We start from the raw sequence: 26188 nt of genomic DNA, 5'->3' as shown, positions 1-26188 counted from the left end.
AATTTCAGAACAGTTATCCAGATGAATATACACAAATACTCATAATACTGACCAACGAACGATTGCAAAGCCTCAGGGATAATTTGATAACTCTTTGTCGTCCAAAACTTTTAACGTCTTGTACACATTATGCATTTCAAATGCCATTTTTGTTCCTATGGGATGTTCATCTTCGTTCATTTGGCTTCCATCTATCTTCTTTTTGTAGAGTTCACCAGCGAAATCCACGGAGTTTGGCGTGATACATGGTACAACGTTAACTACGACACTCTAAAGGAACCACGTATGGGCGAAGATCCTGCTTTCGGAAGTAAACCACAAAGCCAAATAACTCTTCGAGATTTCGATGCACCGGTAAATGTGGCGGACAATTACTTTCAACGTTTGACTGGTTACTTACAGGTAATTTTTTCACTATAACTGTGAATACAAGTCATCAACCAACTCCACAAAATCGTCTCTACGACTAAAAACAGATTTTTCTGTGTAGTTAATGACTGCCTCACCCTTAAGCTTTCATGAAATCGTCATCTACCAAAATCGTGTAACAGAAAAATGAGATAGGGTTTCATTATCTGAATGCATACAGAAGTCGAAAAATTGCATTTGCTTTTTCATAACCTCCATCCGTGCAGTGGGACTGGTACAAAATCGCGTGACCTTGAATGGGTGGAAAAACAGAGAGACAACAAAATAGTGTCGCTGAAAAGAAGTAACCGAAAATGCAATCTCGTGTAGCCTTAGGTTGTTTTTCGTCCTTCCTTCTACAGGTTCCTGAGAGTGGTAATTACACATTTTACGTGGCATGCGATGATTTAGGTGAACTATGGATGGACCATGTTACTGAGGAAGGCATTGAAACTGTTGATAAGAAGTCAGAAAAGACCGTGTCTAGGCAACTAATCATCACCGTTCACACTTGGACTGACCATCAACAATGGGACAAGTAAGACACGCAGAAGAATAATAGACACGATTAGGGTCGCTTGAAACTTCGATGTGCATCATAGTACGTTTAAAGATATTCGGGAAAAATTTTTTCGACCAATTCTTACGCACCCTAAATTCCGGATCTAAGTCAGAACCTTTGTGCGATCTTCATGCTGTGGTCTTTTTTACGACACTCTTTTTGAAAGTACACAAAGTAAACCTTTCCAAATAGAAGGTAACTAACCAAGGAAAGGGTGGAAGTAAGTAAGTAAGTAAGTAGTTTTAATTAACCACATATCGCATATAAACGATAGCTCGTTTAAATGCAAATGTGGAAACCCACCCATCCCACCCTAAGGGAGGACATCCATCACACAGTAATCTCGTGCGTGGGAAATTAATGTCTCCTACCCCTAACCCTGCAGGATACGGGACCTCTATTTATTCGTCCCTATCCGAGAAGACTAGAATATCTAACCATTTCTTGATGTTAAATAAAGGTAGCATATTCTTCTCAATTATTTAAACACCTTGAGTGTTGGTCCGGCAGGGGCTCGAACGCTCGACCTTCCGCACAACAGTCCAGCGCTTAGTAGCCTTACTCCTGTTCGTTTCATATACAGAGAAAACAGCCACAGGCTTTTAGGTATTCACCTCAAGGTTTCTGAGTGTTCTTCTTTTTAGATCATTTACGCTGTTTTGTTTTGTTTTGTTTTGTTTTGTTTTTTTAAGATACAAAGCCCAGCAAACATCACAACCAATATTTTTGGACAAATGCCGCATTTACCAAGTGGAGGTCTTTATGCGAGAAACGGGAGGCGGAGATCACGTATCTTTGGGCATGCGTAGACCAAATGGTGAATATGAACGACCTATTCCAAGAAAAAGACTATTTTGGACTAAACCAGGTATGATGTGCGCTTCTGTTGTTAGATATGTCAGCTGTCAGGGCCGGGAAGCAAGAATCATTCAGAAGTGCACTGTACTGATTATTAAAGCTGCTGCTTCGTTCAATTCTGATAGGGACACGTAGACTAGAAGTGACACTTGAAAATCACGAATCATCCATACCTGGTTTCGTTGGTACGGAATTGCGCATTTCAGGTGAGTTGATCAGGTCTTGCATGTTACTAGTGGTGATTCATGCACTTCTAAGTTACCACGAATAATTAAGCATTACTATCAGAAATCACCTACCTCTCAACGAGTCTTTCAGCTTCTCTTTCACAGTTTTAAAAACTGTGACAGTATTATCGTCGTTTTTAACATTAGCTAGTATTACAATGATCATCATTAAGATCAATAATCTGTGTTATTATTAGTATTGCTATTATAGGGAGAGTGTATTCTATCTTTGTGTCGACGTTTCCGTTTCCGTTTGCAACCACTATCCAAAAAGGAGCTTAAAGGCATGGGTCGCACTCGGCAAAGTTTGGTGTGAATGTGGTCACTTTGGTGTAAAAATCTGTCATCGGGGCACATTGCCTAATGCGACCCTAACTTTTCCGGTTCGCAAAAACTTTGAAAACCGGCCAAAACATCAAAGACGCCGTAGTGTTTGGGTGGGGCAGGCAGATTTCGGAAAACTCGGGCTAAACATTAGCTATCACAGCGGTAACTGTCATCGCTTGTCAGTAAACAGCAAACAGATAATATACAATAAAACTAACAGCGCGCGAGATCTACTTCAGTTCGCGCTCTTTCTTTACCATCGACGGACGTGGATTTTATTATTACAATTTATCACAGTTCCCGGTTTATTTCGGTGGCAACGTAGAGTATTCACAATATGTGTACCCTCAAGGCCAAAGTTGTGGTCCTGAAGGGGCAACTATTGGAAATATTGAGAGCCCTTCGCAGAATTCCGCTTCATCATCGTCTCCAGAGCTCGTCGAACTAGCGGACCAATTTCATAGCGGCAGTCAAAACAGTTAAACAGGTGTTAACCCATCTTTCATAGATCATACGAAAGACAAAAAGGTGCTTGTTATTTAACTGAATAAGAAGAATAAGCATCACCGTGATTGTTATTAACAATGCTTCAACGGGACGCATTTTTTTCACGTTTGTTTTCCTTTTTCAGCTCACTGCTCTCTCCCCATAACACGTGGTTAAAAGTGTGTCTGGTTTATCAAAGTGTCATCACTGACATATTTTTTCACCTAGTGCGACCCTGATAGTTGAAACCAGAAGTTTGCTTTCTGGTTGCGGTTTCAAATTTTCTGTGGTTTTTTTGCCGGCAAAGTGCGACCCATACCTTAATTGTAAAAAAGTGAACCCTAGTAGTCGATGGAAATGAGTCTGACACCACTTCATCCAATTCAGTGGAGAAAAAAAAAACACAAATAACGTGGTACCCTAATAGACGTCAAACCTAACATACAAACATCGCTACTTTCATTTTGAATAGGATTTTTCCTGTTCTGTTGTGATGGTTTGTTTTGCCCAAACTACCCGTTACAACTGAACATCTCAACGCTAGGAGAAAACAAACTGATGAACCAGCCAGTGAGCCTGTCATGTGTAAACTCGGAAGTACTATCTATGAAACTATTATCCAAAAAGAGGCTTAAGTTGTGAAAAGTGAACCTTGTTAATTGACGAGAATGAGTCTGATACCATTTCATCCGACTCAATGGAGAAAAAAAACACAAATAATATGGTACTCTGATAGACGTCAAACCTAGCGTACAAACGTCACTACTTTTATTTCAAATAGGATTCTTCCAGTTCTGTTGTGATGGTTTGTATTGCCCAGACTGCCCGCTACAACTGAAAATCTCAACGCTAGGACAGTACATAACAGTGAACCCAGCAGTGAACCTCTCTTGTGTAAACACATCCTTCACGGCTGTTTTTGACACAGTCAAACAGCCAGGAAATTTTACAGTGAAGGTCAGTATATAGGCGTTATTGACAAAGCGTGGGGTCAAGATGGCTCATCCTTGAAATTTAGAGGAATAGATGCACTGACTGTGTACAACCAAAGGAAGTGTCCTTATACAAACCATATTATGCAGTGTACTATTCCCCTAACATTTCTGCATATCAATACAGGTTTTCTCTTCGTTTGCAAGTAATCTGGAGAGTATTGTCGATCAGAGGGTGTTAGGTCATCTCCATCTTCAAGGTGAAGTCCTTTCTCGTGTAATTTTTAACATGTCTTCTGATTTTAAAAAAGATAATATTGATAACTTCATTTATCTACTTCCTAGCCGTGGTGTTAATGGAGTGTTATTTCCAATCTGATTATTGTGGATGGACACACCCTGATGACATGCCCAACAAGTGGAACTTAACCAGTGCTAAACCCTTTGTTAACTATCCAGGTTAGTTGTAAGGAGAGAGCGAAATCTCAGAGCTATACATAGGTACTGATTCATGATCACGCAGTTTGACTGGAGCGTCAATTTGGCAAAAATGCACAAATCTGAAGAATATTGAAGGCACAAATCTTTTCCCTTGCTAGATACTCCATGTGCCTATCTTTCGTACCCCATGAGTATAAGTCGTGGCAGAAAACGTGATAGGCTCTGGCTGCTGTGCTATTCCAGCCGCCTTGAAAATCAGTTTTGTTTCTTTAATACTCTCCTGGCGAGACAATGTACATTTACACTTCCTAGGCACACTTTCCCGTGTCCTTCCAGCTTTGGCTCACTGAAAACGCGATGCGTTACTGCAACTGTACAAGATTCCTTTTTACAATACAGGTAGCTTTGCTTTTATTGATGGCCCTTACAAAGTACAATTGGACAGTCCTTTATTGCCATGGCAACCGTTCCATAGATCCGTGGGCGTGTGTCTGCGTTTCCATTACCTCATGCCTTCTAAGTCGAAGCCGACTCTCAAGGTTTACCTACGAGACACAAATAGAGAGAATCCGGTGTTAATATGGAATCTGACTGGAAACCACGGTGAAAGATGGTCAGCGGCTCAGGTTGCTTGGCCAGGAGCCAGAGAAATTCAGGTTAGAACTGAGAAATGGGAACGAAATAAACTCATGTCAGCTCATTTAATCGAAGCTTGATATTTCTTCTGGGGCTTCCTCTTATAGATCATTTTTAAAGGGGAAGATGTTCTTGAAGACGAAATTAACGTTGCATTTGATGACGTCATTGTAACTACTGAGAATTGTTCGCTACGACCCTACTTTGCCCAGCCAGGTGATTCTGTTTTCATTACAATTAAAAGATAGCTTACAACTAAATTAAGAACATTGCTTTTCATTATGAAGTCATGAAGTACATTCTGTGATTTACCTTTCTTACCTGTGGTTTTACAAGCCGATGAAGTAAATGGCATTCAGTGCCTACACGTTTAAAAGAAATAACAGCTAATTAAATATTTAATTATTCTGAGTGCATCTTTCTTCCATGATACATAGCAGAAAAATTGTTTTAGTTTCAAGCTAATGACCGCAGCTACACAATCTTAGACCTCACGAAAAAACATCCAGCTGAAGGTTAACCACTAAAATGGCTGATGTATGTTGAAACTTTATACTAACTTCTGTACCTATGTTCAGTTTCTCTCAGCAAACATTCCGCCGGCTTGCCCATCAAATCGAATTTTTTCCATAAGTGATTCTTAAATTTTCCGGTTGCGTTAGGTTTCAAATGTAGCGAAGATCAGTTTACCTGTAAGAACGGCGAATGTATCAAGAGGAATTTGTTGTGCGATGGCGACTTTGCCTGCAAGGATCATTCAGATGAAGAGAATTGTGGGTGTTACTCCAGTATGTTCGCTTGTAAAGAAGGAGAATGTCACCCAGCAACGGCAGTGTGTAATGGTTACGAGGACTGCTCTGGCGGAGATGATGAAAGCAACTGTCGTGAGTGGACTGTTTGTATTTAGTCAAATGATCATGAAGCAGATGATCATGTTCCTTATGGTTTATAATATACAAACTGCTAAGGACCCTAGACAATTAGTGAAATAGCAGTTGCCCAGACTATTACGCTCAAGCGGGTCAATTAGACAGTTGGTTCCCAATTGAAATAGCAATTTTCCAGATTCTCGTCGTTTGGTACTTACAAAAATGCACCGATGATAATTTATTTTGGCAGAAAATCCATGTCCCTCCAGTCATCAGTGCCTTGATGGATCGTGCATTCCCTGGTCAGACACTTGTAGTCAAACACCCTTCTGCAGGGATGGAACTAACACGCCATCTATATGCGGTAAGCAAGATCAGGGTGTGAAGGAAACATAAATAAACGGTTAGCAGTTGAGTAACCTTGTCTGCTTGAAAAATTGAGGATCTGCGTGTTGTTTGCTTGTTTTGAAGAGAATGAAAAATCGTAGTAAGGGGTTCTCCGCATGTTTTGCAGGATTTCCTATATCTAGATTCCCAAGGGGTTTCCCTTATCAGAAGAGATTTATATGATATTTCAGATAGATTTCCTTATGAAGGGAGCCAGTCATTAGAAGTGACCCTCTTAATTGTGTAATTAAGTTAAACAAAAGTTTGCAAGTCAGACTTTTCCGTAGCAGTGGTTTTCACGTAGCGTTTCATCTTTCTGGTTTCCAGTATCTGCCAGGTGCAATCTTAATGATTTAGCGTGTACCTCCAAAGATCCCACTGGACAAAATAGATGCAGATCTTTCAGAGGTAGAACGATTTCAGTGTTTCTTCTAAACTAATTTTCTTTTGGTTAATTTGCAGAACTAGTCAGCTATTCTAATCAGACGTCTCTTTTTTTTATTAACTCATAGAAGAATAACTCAAAACAACTGCTTTTTAAACAAAGTAAATGTCCAAACATGCACAAAGTGTCAAATTTTCTCAATAACTTGTTTATTTCATTTTTCCATTCTTCTGAATCACTTGGCATTTCTATAGCTATGAAAATTTTTCTATGATTGTGTTTATTTGCCTGTTTGTTTTCTTTCCTGTTTTTAAGTGAATAAGTTTCTATTGGTCCTTTTAGGTAACTGTAACTTTCAAACGAGCCGTTGTGGACTAAACCCTGACAAGAATGCCACTTTCCAGTGGACCGTGGACTCTGGTCAGACGCCAACAGAAGGAACTGGGCCGAGTTACGATCACACTTCGTTCAGCAAGGATGGTAAGGCAGCCTTTGCACAGAAATCACTTTAGTGAGGAAAGAACCAACAATGGCCTAAGCAGAACTAAAGGCTCCAAACGAATTCAATTCTATCAAAAAATGAATAAAGGTGATGACTGAACAAACCAATTTTAAAGTAATCTAGGACTACAATACTTTTGCTGATATCGTTCTGTGACTGATCACGAAAGCTCGTGCCACCTCATCAACCAATGAGATGCATAACTAAAAACACACACGATTTGTTACCTGCGCTTAAGGCAGCATGCTTGTCTCACCTCGAGTTCTCATTAGAACTTAAGGGTATTTTCCTTCGCTTTAATTGGTTGTTGAAATCCCTTTGGGTTTGATTTTACGACACTTAACCGGAGAGCGCTCTAAAACCCAGCCGTCTCGTTCATCAGGGTCAGAATTTGGTTCACCAAGGCAAAAAAAAATAGACGCGCGATATCTTTTTGCAGGTTCTTATATCTATATTGAAGCTTCTCTAAGAAACTTTGGAGACGAGGCGAGATTGCTGAGCGACTGGATGGAACCCAATGAGACAGTCTGCGTTAAGTTCTGGTATCACATGCACGGGTCGGACATCGGTAATCTGAGTATTTACCTTAAAACTAACCAATCAGAAACGCTTGTTTGGATGGTGTCGGGAGATCAAGGAAATCGTTGGCGATATGGTCAGACGGCTCTGAATAGCACCCGTTGGTATCAAGTAAGTATCAAATTTTCCGGTAAATATGCGACAAATAGGCTTAAATTTTAATTTATTTAAACAATTCAGTCATACAAGACGACGATAAAATCATCTAAAAATGCGTAATCCACAGTGCACCCTCCTTCAGGAGCTGCTGGCTGAACGAAAGTCTCGCTCTTTAAATGTAGATGTTTTAAATTTGAGCTCCTTTTTAGAATGGTCTGTTTTATAAGGGCATTTAAAAGAGTGCATTGTATCTTCATTTACTTAATCACATATTTTCCAAAAGCACAAGGTTTAAAATCAGACGTATTTCGCAAAGTAATGCAAAATACGCATTTAAGCTTTGTAGAGGTCAATTTTTGTTGATATTAAGATTGCTATTTTCAGATTGTACTAGAAGGAACAGTTGGTACTGGAAGTAAAGGTGATATTGCAGTGGATGATTTTACCGTATTGGACGGAACATGTGAGAAAATCTTCAAACAAAGTAAGTGTGTTTAATTCTAAGGTGATCCAAACAGAAATAAAGGCTTCAAGACAAGTTTACTAGAATTACCACGATTTCTCGCTATTATCCCGTCCAGTATCGTCAGTATTAGGACCAAAAAGAAGCACAAGTTGCATCTGTAACCTACTGCTTTTTATACTTCGTCTCCAGCGAGTCCAGACTGCTATTTTGAAGAGAGTGGGTGCGATTGGTACGTTTATGATGGGGGGGTTCTGAATACTCATTTGGCGGGAATGGGAAAGCGAGGTAAGCTGTTTGATCGTCAGTTGACAGTAACATAGTGATGCTTTATGACCGATAACGGTCGTTTGCTTTCCCTTTTCCCATAATTGCCATAGAAAATACAGAGATTTTAAAATATGTCTTAAAAACGATGTAATAACCTTCAGCAAGTTTCAAAATGGCACCGTCCAGGAACGCACTTTTTGGCATATTTGAAAACGATTTCTCCTAAGTTAGGATATCCTTTGGAATCTTAAAATGCAGTCCCCACTATGATTTCACGTATACTTTTTAATGTCGGCAACCAAATCATATGGTATTCAGAGCAGATCACTCCTTAGCACGACGCCGTATTTTTTGTCAGTAGGATACGCCTCTCTACCGGTTGGAGCATCAGTACTGCCATGTTTTCTCTCGTCTCCCATCATCAACAGCATTGCTTATGAATGGAAGTGCCTTCGTTTCTGGCACAAGGCTTCGTTAACTGTGTTATTAAACAACACAAACACGAACAAAACTCAACATCATTTCCATGCAGAAGAGGCGACCAATATGTGGCGTTACGCACAGCTTCCAATACCAGTCAATTCAACTCAAATTCAGGTAGTCAATGCTCTCCTTCGCAGCGTTTTGTTAATTCTCGCCATGCAACGTTAAGCTCGTGAAGAAACGCATTGTTTACCCTTCTAACAACAGGTGTAACGTGAGAGAGCGCGTTACGAGTCTAGACCACACAAAGGCTGCGAAGGAGAAAACTCTTAACGTGGTTACGATTTAATGATGTCGTGGTGTCTTCTATGACGGTGTTCTTAGACGGTGTTCCTAGAACTAGAGTGGGTTAGACTTAAACATTCCTTTTTCCCATAACACCTATCTTCTCGCGGTTGTACATGCCTGAGCTTATCAAGATTGCCTTTTTATAACCTACCATAGATTCATTTTGTTGGTGTCTGCAAATTCACTCATGGACCATTTCTGGCCATTGCTAATGTTTCTTTCACCAAAGAACCCTGCAAACTGATTCCTTGGAGTGCTGTTAAAGGTAAGGGTTACGCTAGAGGTTACGTATTCATAGAAAACTGAACTTCGTGTACTCTCACGTTCTTTTTTACGTTGCAGGCACTTGCTGTGCCCATTAACCTCTCACTCCTACGGCTAACTAATCAAAGTGACGCTATGGTAAACTCATGGATATGCTGTGCAAAATTATGAATAAAATGAATGTAATTGTACTAAAAGCCAATGATCCTATTCTTCCAATTGAAGAAACATATTAAAGCCGTCAATCCCTAATAAGAGTTAAATTTTCAAGAAATGAGCGTCATTCATTAAGGGGAATGAATATTTAGATTTTAGAGTTAGATGGCGAAAGGAGGAAGGGTATAATGTTTTGGGAACATTTGGCACGCCCAAAGCTACATCAAAATAGAGAAACTGAAACGATTTTCTTTTCTTCACCTCTATACTCGCCTCTAACCGTAGGTAAAACAGCTAAGGACGCGGAAAGTATAGGCTACGGTTTATCCTATCCTGTTCTCACTATTTTACCAACAGCTACATTACCTTTTAATCCCTAACAAGCATTAGATCGTCAAAAGCCTCTTGGCATGGAGAATGGAACTATCTCCAAAAAACAAATCACTGCTTCATCACAATGGGATGTTAACCACGCCCCTTCTCAGGGCAGGTTACATTTTAAACAATCTTGGTTAGCCATCGTAAACGACGATAACCAATGGCTTCAAGTGGCTTTGGGAATTCGGTACATGAAGGTCACGGCTGTAGCAACGCAAGGACGGAATGCAGGTCCTCAGTGGGTAACGAAGTACAAGCTGCAGTATAGCGGGGATGGAATAAGCTTCCAGTATTACAAGAAACCAGAAAATATTGAAGAGAAGGTGAGTTGGACTTCACACATCAAAATCATATTACTGTTGTCTTTCTCATCCAAAATAAAAATAAATAAATAAATAATTAAATAAATGAATAAATAAACATTTGGCTGAGGTTAGTATCATTTGGTTTGATTATATTTGGTTGGGGTCGGCTGAGCTCGGGTCGAGTGGATTGGAGTCGCGTCGTATCGGGTCAGGCCGCGTCGCATCGAATCGAGTCGGGGCAGTGTGAGATTGGTAGGGAAAGGTTGGAGCAGGTCGATTCGGTTCAGCCTATCTTTTTTGGCCGAGTTTGGTTTGATTAAGTTCGGTTCGGAACACTTCAGGTCGATTCAGGGCGGGGCGGGGCGAGGCTGGTCGAGTTGGCTCAGCTTGGCTTGGTCTCGTTGGGTGTAGTTGGATTCGGTTTAGCTCGGTTGAATTTTGCTGGGTTCAGTTTTGTTTGGTTCGTTTCGTTTCGGCAAGGTTTGACCTTGTTCGTTTTCATTTGGTTCGATTCCGTTTTCATTTACATAAGTTCAGGAGGATAGTATGATTTTGAAGTGAGAATAGACAAGCTTTCCTTTCATTTTCCTTTCAATTTATTCATGTTTTTCTCGTTGCCATGCTCCCACCAATAACGTCGCTCCATTTTCTGCCTTTAAAAGCACACACAACCCACAATTCCTCTATTCGCTCCGACGAAGGGCGCGAAACGTCAGCTTTTGTAATCATTACGGTGGCCAATTTACCATTTCAACTTTGTTGATATATCCAAACTATTTCCTTTCATAATTGTACTACCATCTTTTCATGAAGGAATTTGATGGAAACACAGATATGGACACTGTTGTTTTTCATGAAGTTAATCCACATATCATAGCACGTTTCATCCGCTTTCGACCGACAGCTTGGAAAAATCACATCTCCATGAGAGTGGAGCTGTATGGCTGTAAAGGTAATGTACCTGATTCACGAGTCGCTACCGTCTGATATTGCAACTTCCTGCGCCTAAAATAATCGTTTTTGTTTGTTTTTGGAAAGACAGTGCATCAGAAAAATACTCTCGTCCACTTTCTATCCTAATTCCCTTGCCTGTATCTAAGTCTTTATGCGTTGGTAACAAAATTACTCGGTAATAGTGGTACCAGAAGAAGTAATAGCAATAGTAGTAGCAATAAAAGTAGCAGTAACAGAGGTATTAACAGTGGTAGCTGTGGAAGTGGCAGTAGCAGTAGGAGTAGCAGAAGCAGTAGCAGTAGCAGTGGCAGTAGCAATGACGGTGGTGGTGGCTTTGGCAATGGCACGGCCGTGTAGCTTCTTTCTATCCTCCAACAAAACCTTGAGGGAACCTCCTCTCTTTTAACAAGTAAAATCTCAAAATGTTCCAAATGTATTTCTCAATAGATCTGGCAGAAAAAATTGCCTTACCATGTGGTCTGATTTTTTTATCATTTTCCAAAAGGTCTTACAGCCACTGCGAATTTCCCGCGGTCGCCATCTTGAATAGCGCGCGATGAACTCTAGCCTGATGACGTGTAATTGTTTCTTGATACTCCTGTTGATACTTAATTGCTTTCTTCTCAAGAAAATTTTGTTAAATGTGTCGCAGATTTTCCTCATTAGTTGGAGCAGTAAGCACCATGAAGTGTGCGATCGGCGGTCGACATTTTCAGAATTTTTAACCTGGCGCTTCTCCATATTCTCTTCTACCTCGCTTTCCTGTCTCTCTTCGCTTGAAGAGTGCTCCGGCTCTAACTGAAAACGAAGAACTGTGACACATTCTCTAAAATTTTCTTTAAACGACAGCAATTCAGCATCAACATGAGTGAAAAACTACACCTTGAGTGCATTGAGCACTATTTAAGATGGCGGCCAAGCGAAAGTCGAAGTGGCTGTAATACCCTTCTTTGGAAAACGATAAAAAAAAAATGTCAGACCGCTTACTAAGGCAACATCTATTTGCCAGATCTATTGAGAAGTACATTTGGAACATTTCAAGAGTTATTTGTTAGAATAGGGGAGGTTTCCTGCAAAAAACACGCGCATTTTTCCAAGGAGAACCGTTGAAAATAACTTGATAGGAATTCAAGCTTACGGGGAAGGCTTTTCTTAATCATAGTTCAGTTGATCCTTTAGCGAATGAATCAAATGACAGCCCATGTGACATATCGCAAGACTGGTGTGGATGGAAAAATGTTCATGGCTGGAAGAGTCTCAAGAAGAAGGAACTTGACTATATCTATCAGAACGACAGTAGTGGTACTGGTAATGACAAAAGGGGCGGTGTTGGCGACTCTGTTCACTCCAGTGGTTTTGGTGGGTAAAATTTTTAATACATTGCATAAAAAATACATTCATCTTACATTTCTATAACTTTTTTCTTTGCTGTTTGGGGAAACTAAACTAATGAACTGGAAATTCAAAACTAACTTTTTGAAAAAATCTCAGCTACAATTGTAATGCGCTGCTGAGTCATTTCACACAGGGATTACGAACCCAATTGAGTCAATGACTGTAAGATTTAGAACTGGAATCCACAAATGTGAAAGCCAAGGGCCTAAACTACTCTGACACTTGATATCCTTACTACCATGTGAGTTTGACCGTAATATTTACAGCGATATGGTCAATTAGAAGCACATGACCTAATTAGTTTGTATGTTTCTGAATTTTATTGTTCTCGGCGAACACAAATACAGCTGAACCTCTCGTAAGCGACCGTCCGAAATGTGAAGTCTAAGTGATATCTTACGGAAGGTGGTCGCTTACTAGCTTCCATATCTCGAGTTATTTCCATATGGTGACCGGACCCTTCCCGGCCAGCGCTTATGGAAACCTATAGGAATAACTCTTTGCGGCGTATTCAAGCAAAAAAAACAAGAACTTAGCTTGGGATCTATGGTGATTATTTTGTATCTCACATATTATCTAATACAGCGCGTTTGGGATATTTCTCGTAAAGGAAACTTGGTTCGTTTGTTATTCCAAGTGGTGCTGTCCAAAATTCTCTAGGAACCGAACACAAGCAAAAATTCACGCGGCAAAGCCATTTCGGGAAGCACTTCCAGTGGCTCTACTTTAACGAAACAATTGTTGAAACAATTTTCAGTTCCCGCTTGTGAGAGAAAAACCGATTGTCTGTCAAGTGGTCTCGTACGGGAGGTTGAAAATTTCTAAAAGAGGTCAATTGCGAGAGATGGTCACTTACGAGAGGTTCCATTTATTGTGATCTGATTTGGAAACTTTTGGTATTTTGAAAAAGTGGTCGCTAACTAGAGGTGTTCACAACGAGAGGTAGTCGCGAAGGGAGGTCCGACTCTAGCTAACTGAATTTTTGTTTCAGAGCGTAAGCTTCTGAGTACATTCAAGAAAAAGTTTACCGTAATCTTCATGCTTCCCCTCTGAAATGAAAATTTATTAAATGGAGGTTAAAAATGGATCTGTCTTGTCATTGCATCCTCTATCAAAGTCTCAGTTGTACATGGTTTGCTATATAATTGTTAGGAAATTTTTTTTAACATTACATGAACTCTCAATCCAGGAAACTACGAGATTCATCTTCCTGATATAGATCTTGGCTATGTGTCGTTCTCGGAAATTTCACCACTCCTCAAGGGTTTTACGCTCTGCTTTTGGTTAAAGACCTCTCATGATGGTTTTTTCATCGAATATAAAGTCTCCAAGGTGCATGGCGAGTCGCTGCAGCTGGGATGCTACGTCAGCAACGACACTTTTGTATTACAGATGGAAAAAAGGAGGAGGTAGGAAACAAAATATTTAATTAATTCATTATTCCCTTGGAAGGTGCATAAAAGAGAATTTAAGCAAACTGCATAAGCAAGGTCAACGAGGACGAGACAGGACCAAACTAAAAGTTTGACGAGCCGAAATATAATTCTGCGGGTGGTTTTCATTTCGTGGCCGTCCTCTACAGAACAACAACGGGATACCGCCAATTCTTCAGGAGTCAGAAATGTGGAACACCGAAAGCAAATAAATCAAGTTTGTATTCTATTCTTTAATGCAGTCAGCGCTGCCATTTGCTCAAATTCAACCCAATTCATTTCTTAGCTTCTCTTTTCGTTGACACCATCGCTGAGACTGCTTAAGATTCCTAATTTTTCGAGAACCAGTTTGTGTAAGAGGGTGTAAAGGAGATGATAATACATCCTGGAATGCACCTACTACTGTAACTTAAAGAGTGGCTACATGCCACCATATGGATGAATGGATGGATGAATAGATGAAATTGAATGCCTCATTATCATTATATTTTATTCATAGCAAAATACCGATGGGCGTAGCAGATGACATGTGGCACCACGTGTGTGTATTGCGGAATATTCGTAAGGGGCTCATGCAGGTGTTCAAAGACGGCGAGAGAAGATATGGTTCATTTGAATTCCATTTTACGCCGATCGAAGGTACCTTTTGTGGAGAAATTAATGGCATTTGCTCAATGGCCTCAGTGAAAGTGTCATTTTTTATTTGTCTGGTTGATTTTGCGTTGCATTTTTCCACATTTACTTTCTAACTAGACCATCTTCAACTTATCGTAATAGATAGCTGATTTTAAACGAGAACGCCGAGGTACAAGTAACTTCTGCGATCAAAAAATTAAGCTGAGGGTTAAATTCGTGAGTTAACGAACTTCCAGATGATTACATAATTGTTTTCATAAAATTTAAGAGTTGTAACAAAATTGCTACAATCTCTTAACCTGTTGCACCCAGGGGGAGGAACCCTGACCATTGGTTTCAGAAATCCCAGCGACAGTGCGTCAATTGCTTTGGGTGTATTGAGTGGATTCAATCTATGGGGTCACCCAATGCCAGTCGAGGAGATACTGCGCATGTCATTTGGATGTGACAGCGAAGATGGTGACGTGAAGGCCTGGAAAACAGTCATAAAAGGGTTGCAGAAAGAAGTGGAAGTAAAATGGTTTCGAACCTGCAGCGATAGAGGAGGCAAGTTCATAGTGACGAGAATTTGATCGCAATCAGTCCTTAATTTATTGCTCTAAAGTTTGGATATGAAAAGATCCTTTTGGCTGGTTAAGGGAGTTTTGAAACTGAGCTGCGAAACCACAAGAAGAAACGAGCGAAAAAAGTTGCAATTTCTCACCTTGCAAATCTAACTCTCGTTTTCCCTGTTACACCATAATCCAAAAAAACTTTTGTTATTAATCCATGTCGGGAAAGGCTTTAGTTCTACAGCTAATTGAGACAAATTAGTGAAGGGAAGAAATCTAGAACCATGCTCGACTCTGAGCCAGGAACCGCTGCATCAATGTCGCAATTTAATTAACTTTCTCCTGTGATGGCTCTTGAAATTTGATGTTTTGTATGTTCGCTCAACATGTTGCTAAATGTTCTTTGTTTCATGGTAATTTATCGATAGAGTTTACGATGATCTTCTGTAAATAAAATGCGTTCAATTTTATTTCTGATCCAGGTGGCCGACTTGTCGTGGACACCAACGTCACCCACTTTACCCAGTTGGCTGTTCTCATGAGCCCGCTATACAATAGATCACATGACTGGCATAGTGAGTGCCTAAAGTTTCGTTACATGTTCCGGGGACCTGGGAAGAAGACACTTACAATTTACCAGAAGACAAAAACCTACCGTAAAATTCCAATCTGGATTTCAGGAAGCAACACCGGCAAGAACTGGCTTTACGGACAAGTTCCTTTGAATTCTCTGTCTGAGTTTCAGGTATGTGTCTCGGGATATTATGTTAGAAGCAAATTCTGCTCAGAAGGGATAAATGTTTGTTTTCGCGGTATTAAAAAAAAAACAACGGTTTCCAGGTTTTCAGCATAGAAAAGTATTAGAAAAACTTGGCCAGTTGCCCATTACCCACAGCTTTCCATTGTATTTTACTTCGAATAAAGCTTTCCAACAGATCGATAGTTCTCGAAAAACAATTCCGTAGTGTGGTGTAAATTTCTTTGTTTATGCAATTTTCTCCATCTCAATGTCCACTTTTTTTAGTTTTTCGAGGATGACGAGTTACAGTGATCGACCATAAATATGAGTTTTTTTGTTATATATTTTTCTTCCTTTTTTGTTATCGTCTGATACAATAAACAGGTGCTAATAGAAGGAAAAACAGAGACAAGGGAAGACTTGATAGCATTGGCAGGATTGTACATTGAGGAGGGAAACCTTTGCCAACACAAGCCCTTGTCAGCTAAACAAGGTATGGTTTTAGTAGAAACATTCCTTAGGTGCACTAAACCGCATTCACATTGTGGGGAAAGCTTTTGGAAAGGGATGAAAATTACACTTTTGACAAATTGACACAAACTGACAAATTAACAAAAGCGTTACTTTCCATCTTTGCCTTATCGACTTTTCGGAGGATAAAAGAGAAGTAACGGACGTCGCCTTTTACCAAATTGACACAAATTGACAAATTGACAAAAGCATCACCTTCGATCTATTGCCATATCGACTTTTTGAAGGATAAAATACCTCCCTCCAGCGGTTTCTTAGTTTGATTCACGAATCTAGCATCACAGATTGGTTGAGTGTAATGTTGGTCCTCCTCTTCGCTTCGCAATCGCACGTTTAAACAAAATATGTTCAATTTTTTCTTGAATGTGGAAGGTGTTTTCAATAACTACCTGATTGGCCACAATATTTACAGACTGTCCTTTTGTTATAAGAAACATACCAGAACCATTTTGTCTCATCAACTAACAGTTCTTTCATCCTGTTTCAGCCTGTAACGAAAACTTGACTAACAAGTCGGGATATTTCTTCTCTCCTTTATATCCGGGACATTCTCTTGATGACATTCTTTGCAGATGGCTCATAACCGTCCCACCCCGTCATATAATTCACTTGAAGTTCCAAGAATTCAGACTCAGTGACCACCCCACATGTGATAAATGTTTTGTGGAGGTTTTTGATGGTAGCGAAAAAACTGGGCCATCGTTGGGCAAATTCTGCGGCTATCTGTTTCCCCCAGATTTCTTATCTTCCTCGAATCATTTAACAGTTCTTCTGAGCTGTCAAGAAAATTTGCCTGTGGCCAGATTAAAAGCCTTGTATCATTCAGTTTCAGGTAAATGAAAATCACAAAGTTTATTGCGTTTTTGTTATGATTCCTTTCTTCATTCTGCTGCCTTATTCAGTACTTCAGGTGTCGTCTCCATGTTGGAGATAAGGCTCATTTTTGGGTGGAAGAAGGCCATTAAAAAATCCACCAAGGTGTCAAATACGATTCATTATTTTTATGTAAATATGTCTGCCCAAATCTAATGAATACCATATATGGTAATAATAATAATGAAAGTCTTTATTAAACAATCTAAGCAACAAACGTGTTTAGTTACAATGATATGAACTTAAGCAAATATAAAACTAATTAACTAACTAAATAACTAACTGACTAACTAACAAGAGAACAAACATCTATTAACAAAAGTCCTCTTGAAACGTTCAGTTCTGACAAGCGGGAGAATATAATTATGGCGCCTCTTACGTAGCGCAACTATTGGTCACTCTGGCGGCGAAAGGTCATCTAAAGCTGTTGTAAAATTGCTGTCGGTGATCTTGGCCTACAACTAGTTATCTTTTAGATAAATAATTTCAATATTATACATTTCCTTGGTTGAAAAATGCGAAATACTGAAGGAAACCAATACAAGATTTTGAATACAAGTTTATTCTGTTCTGAGTGCATTTAAGAAAGACAAGTTTTTTTATTATGCGTTCATTTCTCATGAAGGTTACCAGTAGTTCTCCATTCGCAGTATTGACTAACGTCTTTGAGCCCTTTTATTTCTTTTCAGTACTCCTTTATGGGGATATTTAAAAACTCTTCTTTTCTTTTTCCAGCCAAGGAAAGTGACGAACCATCCTGTTCAATTCAGCAAAGTAAACAATCTTTGGGTCTCGTGCTCTGATGTTATACTTCTAATTTACTGTTTGCATGTTTTCCTATCATCCCAGATTTGGACGGTAGTTGTCAGCTGCAGTCTGAATAATAGCATTGTTTTCTCTTTTTCTTAGGTTGTCCATCGAGCTGCAAATGTGAAGATTTCGGTGAAGGCAAAGACAACGGGATTCTTGTAACTGGAGCAGACTTGCTCACTGTTCCATCTAATCTCCCCCCTAATACTCGAGCTGTGTAAGCCATGAAAACCTGGGCGCATTAATAGTTTTGTTGTTTTTCAACTTAATCATTGACATATCCACATTGTTTTCCTTTTCTTTTTTAGCTACTCTGTTGGTTTGAGATGATTATAATTTCTATTATATTCTTGTTTACTGCAAGTTAAATATTTCTTTCAGGTTTTTTCAGAAAAATCGGATATCTCAGTTACAAGAACAGGCCTTTGCAAATCTCGACAAGCTAGAATATATGTGAGTAAACTTTATATTTGTTGGTAAAAAGAATAAAAAATCTCCACCAAGATTTCTGCTATAGAGTTAAGTAAACTGGCTGGGGAGTTTAACAAATGATCATTTTCTTTTTTTAGAGACATGAGCTTTAATATTCTGCTTCGCCTCATTGAAAACTGCTTTCAAAATGTCTCATCCGTCGAAACTATGTTAGTATGCATCACGACATTTTAAGTTGAGTTTTTTTGACGAGTGAGTTGTTTCTTCAGTTAAAATACTGCACTCCTTGATTGGGAAAACCGCATAATATGGTCTTTTTTGTCTTTACACTAGCATAAACCAAGAAGAAAATAAAGTGGAGATACTATGATCTGCTATCTAAGAGGGTTTTAAAAACTGCTACCCCATTTCAGATACAAATGGTAACATCTGGGCACAGTTGCTTGCCCAGTAGTGACAAAAGCGGTGGTATTTAGCTTTCGGAAGGAAGTCGTTTTAAGGCTGTTATCAGTTATATGTAAACTGAATTTAACGCTGTACTTTTTGTTCCAGGCGACTGAACTTCAACTTTTTACAATCTCATCCCGACGGAGTCTTTCTTGAACTTCCTAATTTACGCGTTCTGTAAGTGTTTGTGTGTCTTACAAGGCCCATCCTTACCCCAGGTTTGTCACTATGGTTCGATTTTAATCATAGGCGGAAAGTCATAATGGGTGCAGTTGAACGATTTTCCATTGAACTCGATATAGTGCAAACGACTGACGCTTGCATACTTGTTCTTGTTACGTATCCTATTCGCTGAAAAAACTGAGTGTCCTTGAATGGGCCATTAGACTTCATTCCACCTCGTTTTACCCAATTTAAACTCAGTGAATTTGATTGATTTGCTTCAGAGATTTAGGGAAAAACCTTCTTCGTAAAGCAGTAAAAGGAATGTTGGATGGACTTTCTAGTATAGAGATTTTGTAAGTATTAACTTCTAAACTACTAGTTACCCAATTAAATTTGCAACACTCTATTTCTCATGTGAAGCTCTTAAAATGTCTTCAATGACCTTAAGTGGAGATGGTCTAAATTAAAATTTTAAATTTTCTCTCAGAGGCTTGCGTTCAAACCAGATTGAGAGAATGGAATATGGTGTTTTTGAAAACAAAAGCACCATGACCCATCTGTAAGTATTGTTGTCCTTTATATATTTCAGGTAATGTTTCCCGTGACTTAATTTGAAATAATTGTAGTTGTGACTATTTGTGATGTGTCGAACTTTATGACTCCGAATACCCCATGAAGACCTGAAATGGAATTGTTTTTAGATCAAGATTGGAAATTCGAAACTTTCGTGGAATTGTTTTTAGATCAAGATTGGAAATTCGAAATTTTCGTGGGTTTTGTTTCCCTTATTCTTCGATTAGGTTATTTATTATGTATCATTACTTTTTTATTTGGCCATGTGCAATTAGATATCTTCAGGATAACAAGTTTAAAACATTACCAGAAGGCCTGTTTGAAGATCTTTTAAAGCTGAAAGTTTTGTAAGTATTGTTTCTCCTTAGGTTCCTAAATTCTCCCTGACCAAACTCCAAAGAAAGTCCAAATTTCCATTAATAAAAGTCCCGTAAAAACAACAAAACAACCACACTAGATTTTTTTCCATGGCGTAAGCACTTCTCCTATGAATCCGGGTATTTTATTTCTAAACTGTCAATCAATTCGCGCGAGTAACATAACTTCCGGTAGTTAACTTCCGGTTCGCTTTTTCAAAAGTTTTTTTAGAATGGAAGGAACAGAAAATAATTCTTAACAAGTATGGCAATCCAAAAGTTGGTCATCATTAGAGAAAAAAACAGTTTTAAATTAAAACGTAAGAATAATTGGTTGCCTACTGGGGCCCGTTTCTCGAAAGTCCATGTACTTACTGCTCTCGAAAAGTTTTTTCGCTGTGTTTACGTTCAACATCGTGATATCATAAGGTTTGAAATTCAAGCAGTGAGATAATCAGAAAAAGAAATAGAATTGATTGTCTTTTCATCTAACATCTAAACTATTGTTACCATCAGTGATTCATGGGATACAATACGGCTCTAAACCCACAAAGTTACCGATACTTCCTATATGTCCACGTATAGTAGCTGAAAAGAGTTTTGGGTGGCATCAAATTAAAATCCTTCAGCTGAACGTTGTCTGAATTCCTTTCTCTTGCGTACTTGATTATTTTACATGGATATTGATGGAGGAATTTACGGTCACATCAGGAAGTAAAACGTTAGGTGGCGTAACCATTTGACTCCTGAAGGTGACAACCATCTACTTTGTTCTCACAATCTGAGCCCTGAATCACACATTAAGGTCAGGAGAACAAAGGAAAATTATCACAAACCAAAGAAGCTCTTAATTGTTAGCCAAATTCTCCCTGTCAATCACAAAAGAAAAGTTTAGAGAAGAGTACAGAATGTATGGATATTGATGTTAGGGTATAAATGGTCAAACGATGATAAAACTAGCTGGTGACGTTAGGCAATGATCATGGTAGTGGTGTACAAGGAGGGTCAATTGTCATAATAATTTTTGGCACTGTTTGAATAACAAGGTATCAATGTAATTAACATAGCTAGCCGATCAATTTTGTGGTTCTATTTCACCTTGAATACCTGGAAGCTCTACTCATTTCTGTTGTGTACAGTGTACTTCGTTTCTCGAAATGGCCAATTTCGATATAAATTCAAGTGACGACTATTTGGATTCTCCACAAAACGTTTGAATTATCAATCTTACGACAGAAGTGACTTTTGACTTAAATGTCATCCGTATTCCGCTTTTTTCCTCAGAGACTTGAGTAGGAACGAGCTAACAACAGTGACAAAGGGAACTTTCAAAGGACTCAAATCACTGGAATATTTGGGAGTAGAGCGTTTGTTGATCGCTATACTTCGATAACAAAAACTTAAGTAAAAAAATTCCTAGGTGGCAAGCATGACAACTGTCTTAAATCAAATCTTAGATTTAAAAAATAACAGTTTGTCACTTTTGTCAATTATTTTTTATCCATTGCTACAGGTATCTAAACAATAACAAGCTATCTGGTGTACCTTCCGATGCATTTAGTGAACTAGAAAACTTGAAGTATTTGTGAGTATCTATCAATGAACATTCTACGCTTGTTGGTCTTCGAAAGGGTTCTATTTCATGAAGCGCTTTCCAATTTCGCCCAATCAGATTTAGAAGTATCATATTAGGTCGTTTTTGAACTTCCTGATGAAACAAAATTTTGCCCCAAATAATAAAAACAAGTAACCGTATGTTTCGTCGTAAGGTTAAAAATTATCATCACTTGAAAAAACATAAGTGATATTACTCCTTACTTTTACCAGTCTCCCTCGCAGCCGTTTTTAGTCTCGTCACGCAACGCTTCTCCCCACAAACCGTTTGTGGGGAGGAGCGTTGCGTGACGAGACTGAAAACGGCTGCGAGGGAGACTATACTTTTACACGCCCATACAAAACTATACGAACACAAGTCAACCGGCATCAAATAAAGAAAATTATGGCGCAATTCATTGGTTGAGAGGGTGTACGGATTAATCGGAACCAATCAATAAGCAACGAAAAGCAAAACAAGGGCATTCCCTTACAACTTTTGACATTTAGATAAAAACTTCCCCAAGGGAGGAGGGAGGTAAAATTGTCAATCGTGCCTATCATGAGATACTTCTTTTATACAGGAAACTCGACCGATTTATTTTCTGCTGCTACGCCATAAAGTCAATCGAAGGAGTTGACTGCGATTCTCCAATCAACGAGTTTTCGAGCTGCGACGACCTCATGAAAAACGAAACTGTTCAGGTCTGCATCTGGATTCTGGGAATACTTGCGCTCCTTGGCAACGTCCTCGTCATAATATGGCGTGCCGTTGATAAAGAAGAAAGCAGGGTTCAGTCTTGTCTGCTGACCAATCTGGCCGTAGCTGATCTGTTTATGGGCGTGTATCTATTAACGATCGCCATCATGGACGCAAGATGGCGAGGGGAATACTTTAAGCATGACATTAAATGGAGATCTAGCATCAGCTGTCAAGTCATTGGAGCTCTTTCGATGCTCTCTAGTGAAGTTTCTGTCCTGATTCTCACCATCATCACCATCGACCGACTTATCTGTATCGTCTTCCCATTCAAGTTCAAGCGCCTTACTTACAAAGCGGCCGTTTTCGCCTGCATGAGTGTATGGATGTTTGGCATAGTCATATCTGTGATTCCTATCACCGGAATAAATTACTTTTACGATAAAAGTGGGGATTTCGGTTTCTATGGTCGCTCTGCAGTCTGCCTTCCTCTTCAGCTTTCTGAGGGCACACCGGCTGGCTGGGAATACTCCGTGTCATTCTTTGTGGGCTTGAACTTCATTTCTTTCGCCTTTATCCTCGTGGCGTATATCTCAATATTTTGGACGGTAAAGCGTGCTGCACGTGCAGCGCGATCGACGAATTTCAAAAAGGAATCCGAGATGGCTAAGAGGCTTGCCTTCATCGTGATGACAGGCTTCTGCTGCTGGATGCCCATCATAACAATCAGTGTTTTATCGCTAACTGGGAATTTTGAGGATCCAAACAAAATCGCCTACGTCTGGATTGCAGTGTTTGTTCTTCCTATCAACTCCTCCATAAATCCAATCCTGTACACTTTTTCCACCCAACGAGCAAGGCAAAGCTTAACCAAAAAGGGAAAAGATATCAATGGTATTATAATGAAGACATTGAACGAGCGAATGCCAGGTGAGAAATGATAATTATCGGTGAACTGAATGCATTTTCAACGTATCCCTAGATAAATCCAGCCACTGAATTGGAGGGGATGGGCGATGAATAAAGGAATAAGGAAAGCACCTTTTGTTCCTTATTTTTCTACTGGGACTTTTGGCCCCTGTTATTTTTGCACCCTCCCACCCCTTCCCCACCCTCTCCACCCAGAGCCTGACACAGTTGTTATCATCTTTGGAGTCCCTCTCGGAAATATTGGGGACCAGAAGCATGTAGAACGGGAGCACCGAGGAAACCGTCCATAATGATTTCGTGGGTGGCTAGATGCCTTTGGACCTCAACTTCGGTATAATTTTCGAGTTAAAATTGAGCACCCTTGCATTCCACAAAAAGACGTAAATGATTCACCGTCCTCAGACCACATAAATTTTGGCGATTTCATGTTGTTTTTAGCAGAGTATGGCCAATCATGGTTTGCTTGAGGTCCCTGCCAAGGTCTTGGGGGGCAGTAACCCACAAAAGGGTGAATCTCTAGAGGCGGATCCAGAACCCCCCCATCAGACCTGACGCTTACAACTTTGAGACTGAAATTCTTACATCGACAGGATCGTATATCATTTTTCAACTGGCTGATTTTTTTAATTAATGAATCCAAGTAAACGGTAAGCGGCCAAGGAATTATAACGTGCAACCGCGACTGGTGGGAGGGGGTGTGGGGTGTGGGGGAGAAGTAATTTGCCTCAAAGTAGTCCAACAGTCCTTTCTGAACCAAAGTTTGGATCACCCCAATCAAAAATTCCTGGATCCGCCCCTGATATCCCCTTTAAAGAATCTTTCAAAAGGGCACTTTGAAGAGAACTACTTCCAAGGAGTACGTTCGATATCTTATGGAAAAATACAAGTCAAGCAACGCATATTTTCTAAAACTGAAGATAAATCTCGAATGCAATCAAATTTGAGATATGAAAAACTTGTCTTAAACGAGGAATACTTCTTCAGTGCTGTGTGCGAGTAATTCCTTGTATATCTGTCGCAGACTAACGTGTAGTTGCATGATTTATTTTTATTCATCTAAGGTCGGAGGCAGGCAGTGGATTTGATAAAACCATCCCATGATGCCACCCTGATCGCCGATGTAATCGCTTTCCCTCGTCCCTTGCCTTCACCAGGACAGCATGAACGAGACAATAGTGAACACAATAGTGAGCACACGATGCACTCTAAACTGAAGCTGATTGAAGAAGTGAATATTCTAAAAGACGACACCGCTGGAAAACCTACCATTGTAAGTGTGTAGAATAATGTTTACCAAAATAAAAAATCCTGATATCCTTGGGGAAAGATTTATGGAGCTATGCAAGTACATATGACATGCTACTTAAGGTGCGATCACTCTCAATGTTGCTCATCGGTCAGATGATATTACCAGTCTGTGGAAGGTCGAAGATTTTATCTCGGTTAGGATCTCAGACTTGGCTTTTACCTGAGTTAGTCACTGACTGTCTGAACAATTTGGCTGGGGAACTAGTGGTCAAAGCATGCATTGGACTGAACACCTACTGGAGAAGCTAAGTTCGAGCCCTGCCCAAGTCATTGCATCGTGTTCTTGGCCAGGACATTTGACGATCATGAGCAATTGATTTACACTTAGGAGTATAAATTATTACCAGCGAACCAACAGACTCACTCGACTTAAAGACTTGTTGGGTGGGAAGGGAGGGAAGGGAGGGCCATTAGGCTGGTATGGGTTTAACCTTCGCAATGAATCTTTGCTGTTACAGGGTTATGCTGTAGCTTGGTCTGAGGGAGGAGACATTTCAAGCATGGTGTTATTGAAGTACTTTGCCACAGAGCACAAAGAAGACTGGATTCGAGAATTTGATGTGGCAAAGCGCCTGTGTAGTGAGAGAGAAGAATTTCCTTTTCTTCTCAGTTATCGTTGGCACTCTGCAGGTGAGTGAATGAAAGATCCTTTTGTTTTGTCCTCTGAACGGAATCATATACTACTAGGATGATTTGCCGTTAAACAGTTGAAAAAGTTAACGAGTATCGAAGTTGCCGAGGAATTGGAAACACTTTCCTACTGCTTTTAAGTGTTTTTATATCCTGCTGTAGAGACATGATTGATTGCTGCTAAATATATTCTTACATGAATATAAGGCAGTAGTACTTTGATCCCGGGTCTCCCTGGGGAATTTTGAAAATTAAATAGGAAACAAATAGTTTCCACGCGATCCAAAAAAGATGCACTTAAAATGAATTCAAATCTTTTAAGAGCCAATTTTACCTTGCCGTTGTTGTCAACAAAATTTTTAAGTTAACAAAATATTTGAGCTTTTCAAATTAAGAAAGGTTTTTGTAGATATGCAGGCCGGGGTTCTTGAATAAGTGTGTCAAGTCATCTAGTATTTTAATTCAGTCACTCTGCTTTCTGATCATGAATTTCTTCTTTGCTCAAGCATTATTTCTATTTTTCCCTTGCAGCCCGTGACCATGATATTGATCACGGGAAAGTGAAGATCCGTGAGTTACAATCGAATAGTCTGTTAGTAACAGCTTTCATGTTAAAAGACAATTGAAAATTATCTTAGACTTTCATCGCAGAAATGTCAAAGGACTGAGAACATTTGAGCGAGGCCAAAAGATCAAGAAGTTCGAACAAAATTAGACTTAAATGGTTTGGTGCGTGTTAGACGCGTTAACGAAGCCATGATTGGCTTTAGTTTTGCATCTGATTGGTTGAGAAGGCGACGAGAGCTTTTAAGACCATCACAAGGCAA

The 26188-nt window shown here is 39.6% G+C and overlaps 1 protein-coding gene across 1 annotated transcript in view; it reads left to right on the top strand.

The window, feature by feature from the left end:
* The window catches only part of LOC111347271 (uncharacterized), a 34922-nt gene that overhangs the window by 7425 nt on the left and 1309 nt on the right, over window positions 1-26188 (top strand). The window contains 41 exon segments of the mRNA XM_088756591.1: window positions 209-402; window positions 771-946; window positions 1663-1838; window positions 1954-2034; window positions 3650-3825; window positions 3988-4060; window positions 4146-4263; window positions 4645-4897; window positions 4985-5093; window positions 5540-5761; window positions 5997-6110; window positions 6461-6541; window positions 6861-6998; window positions 7460-7710; window positions 8083-8182; window positions 8354-8449; window positions 8790-9028; window positions 9359-9467; window positions 10013-10323; window positions 11119-11257; window positions 12439-12618; window positions 13844-14063; window positions 14587-14726; window positions 15036-15269; window positions 15757-16019; window positions 16398-16506; window positions 17032-17376; window positions 18153-18191; window positions 18327-18444; window positions 18609-18680; window positions 18797-18868; window positions 19212-19283; window positions 19553-19624; window positions 19759-19830; window positions 20120-20191; window positions 21485-21571; window positions 21714-21785; window positions 22378-23423; window positions 24485-24693; window positions 25190-25361; window positions 25893-25953. Of these exon segments, the coding sequence (XP_088612717.1) occupies window positions 209-402; window positions 771-946; window positions 1663-1838; window positions 1954-2034; window positions 3650-3825; window positions 3988-4060; window positions 4146-4263; window positions 4645-4897; window positions 4985-5093; window positions 5540-5761; window positions 5997-6110; window positions 6461-6541; window positions 6861-6998; window positions 7460-7710; window positions 8083-8182; window positions 8354-8449; window positions 8790-9028; window positions 9359-9467; window positions 10013-10323; window positions 11119-11257; window positions 12439-12618; window positions 13844-14063; window positions 14587-14726; window positions 15036-15269; window positions 15757-16019; window positions 16398-16506; window positions 17032-17376; window positions 18153-18191; window positions 18327-18444; window positions 18609-18680; window positions 18797-18868; window positions 19212-19283; window positions 19553-19624; window positions 19759-19830; window positions 20120-20191; window positions 21485-21571; window positions 21714-21785; window positions 22378-23423; window positions 24485-24693; window positions 25190-25361; window positions 25893-25953 (6883 nt within the window).

This window comes from Stylophora pistillata, chromosome 4, assembly GCF_964205215.1.
Source record: "Stylophora pistillata chromosome 4, jaStyPist1.2, whole genome shotgun sequence".
NCBI lineage: Eukaryota > Metazoa > Cnidaria > Anthozoa > Scleractinia > Pocilloporidae > Stylophora > Stylophora pistillata.
Note: the sequence above shows the minus strand (reverse complement) of the source record. Positions and strands in the feature narration are given on the sequence as shown.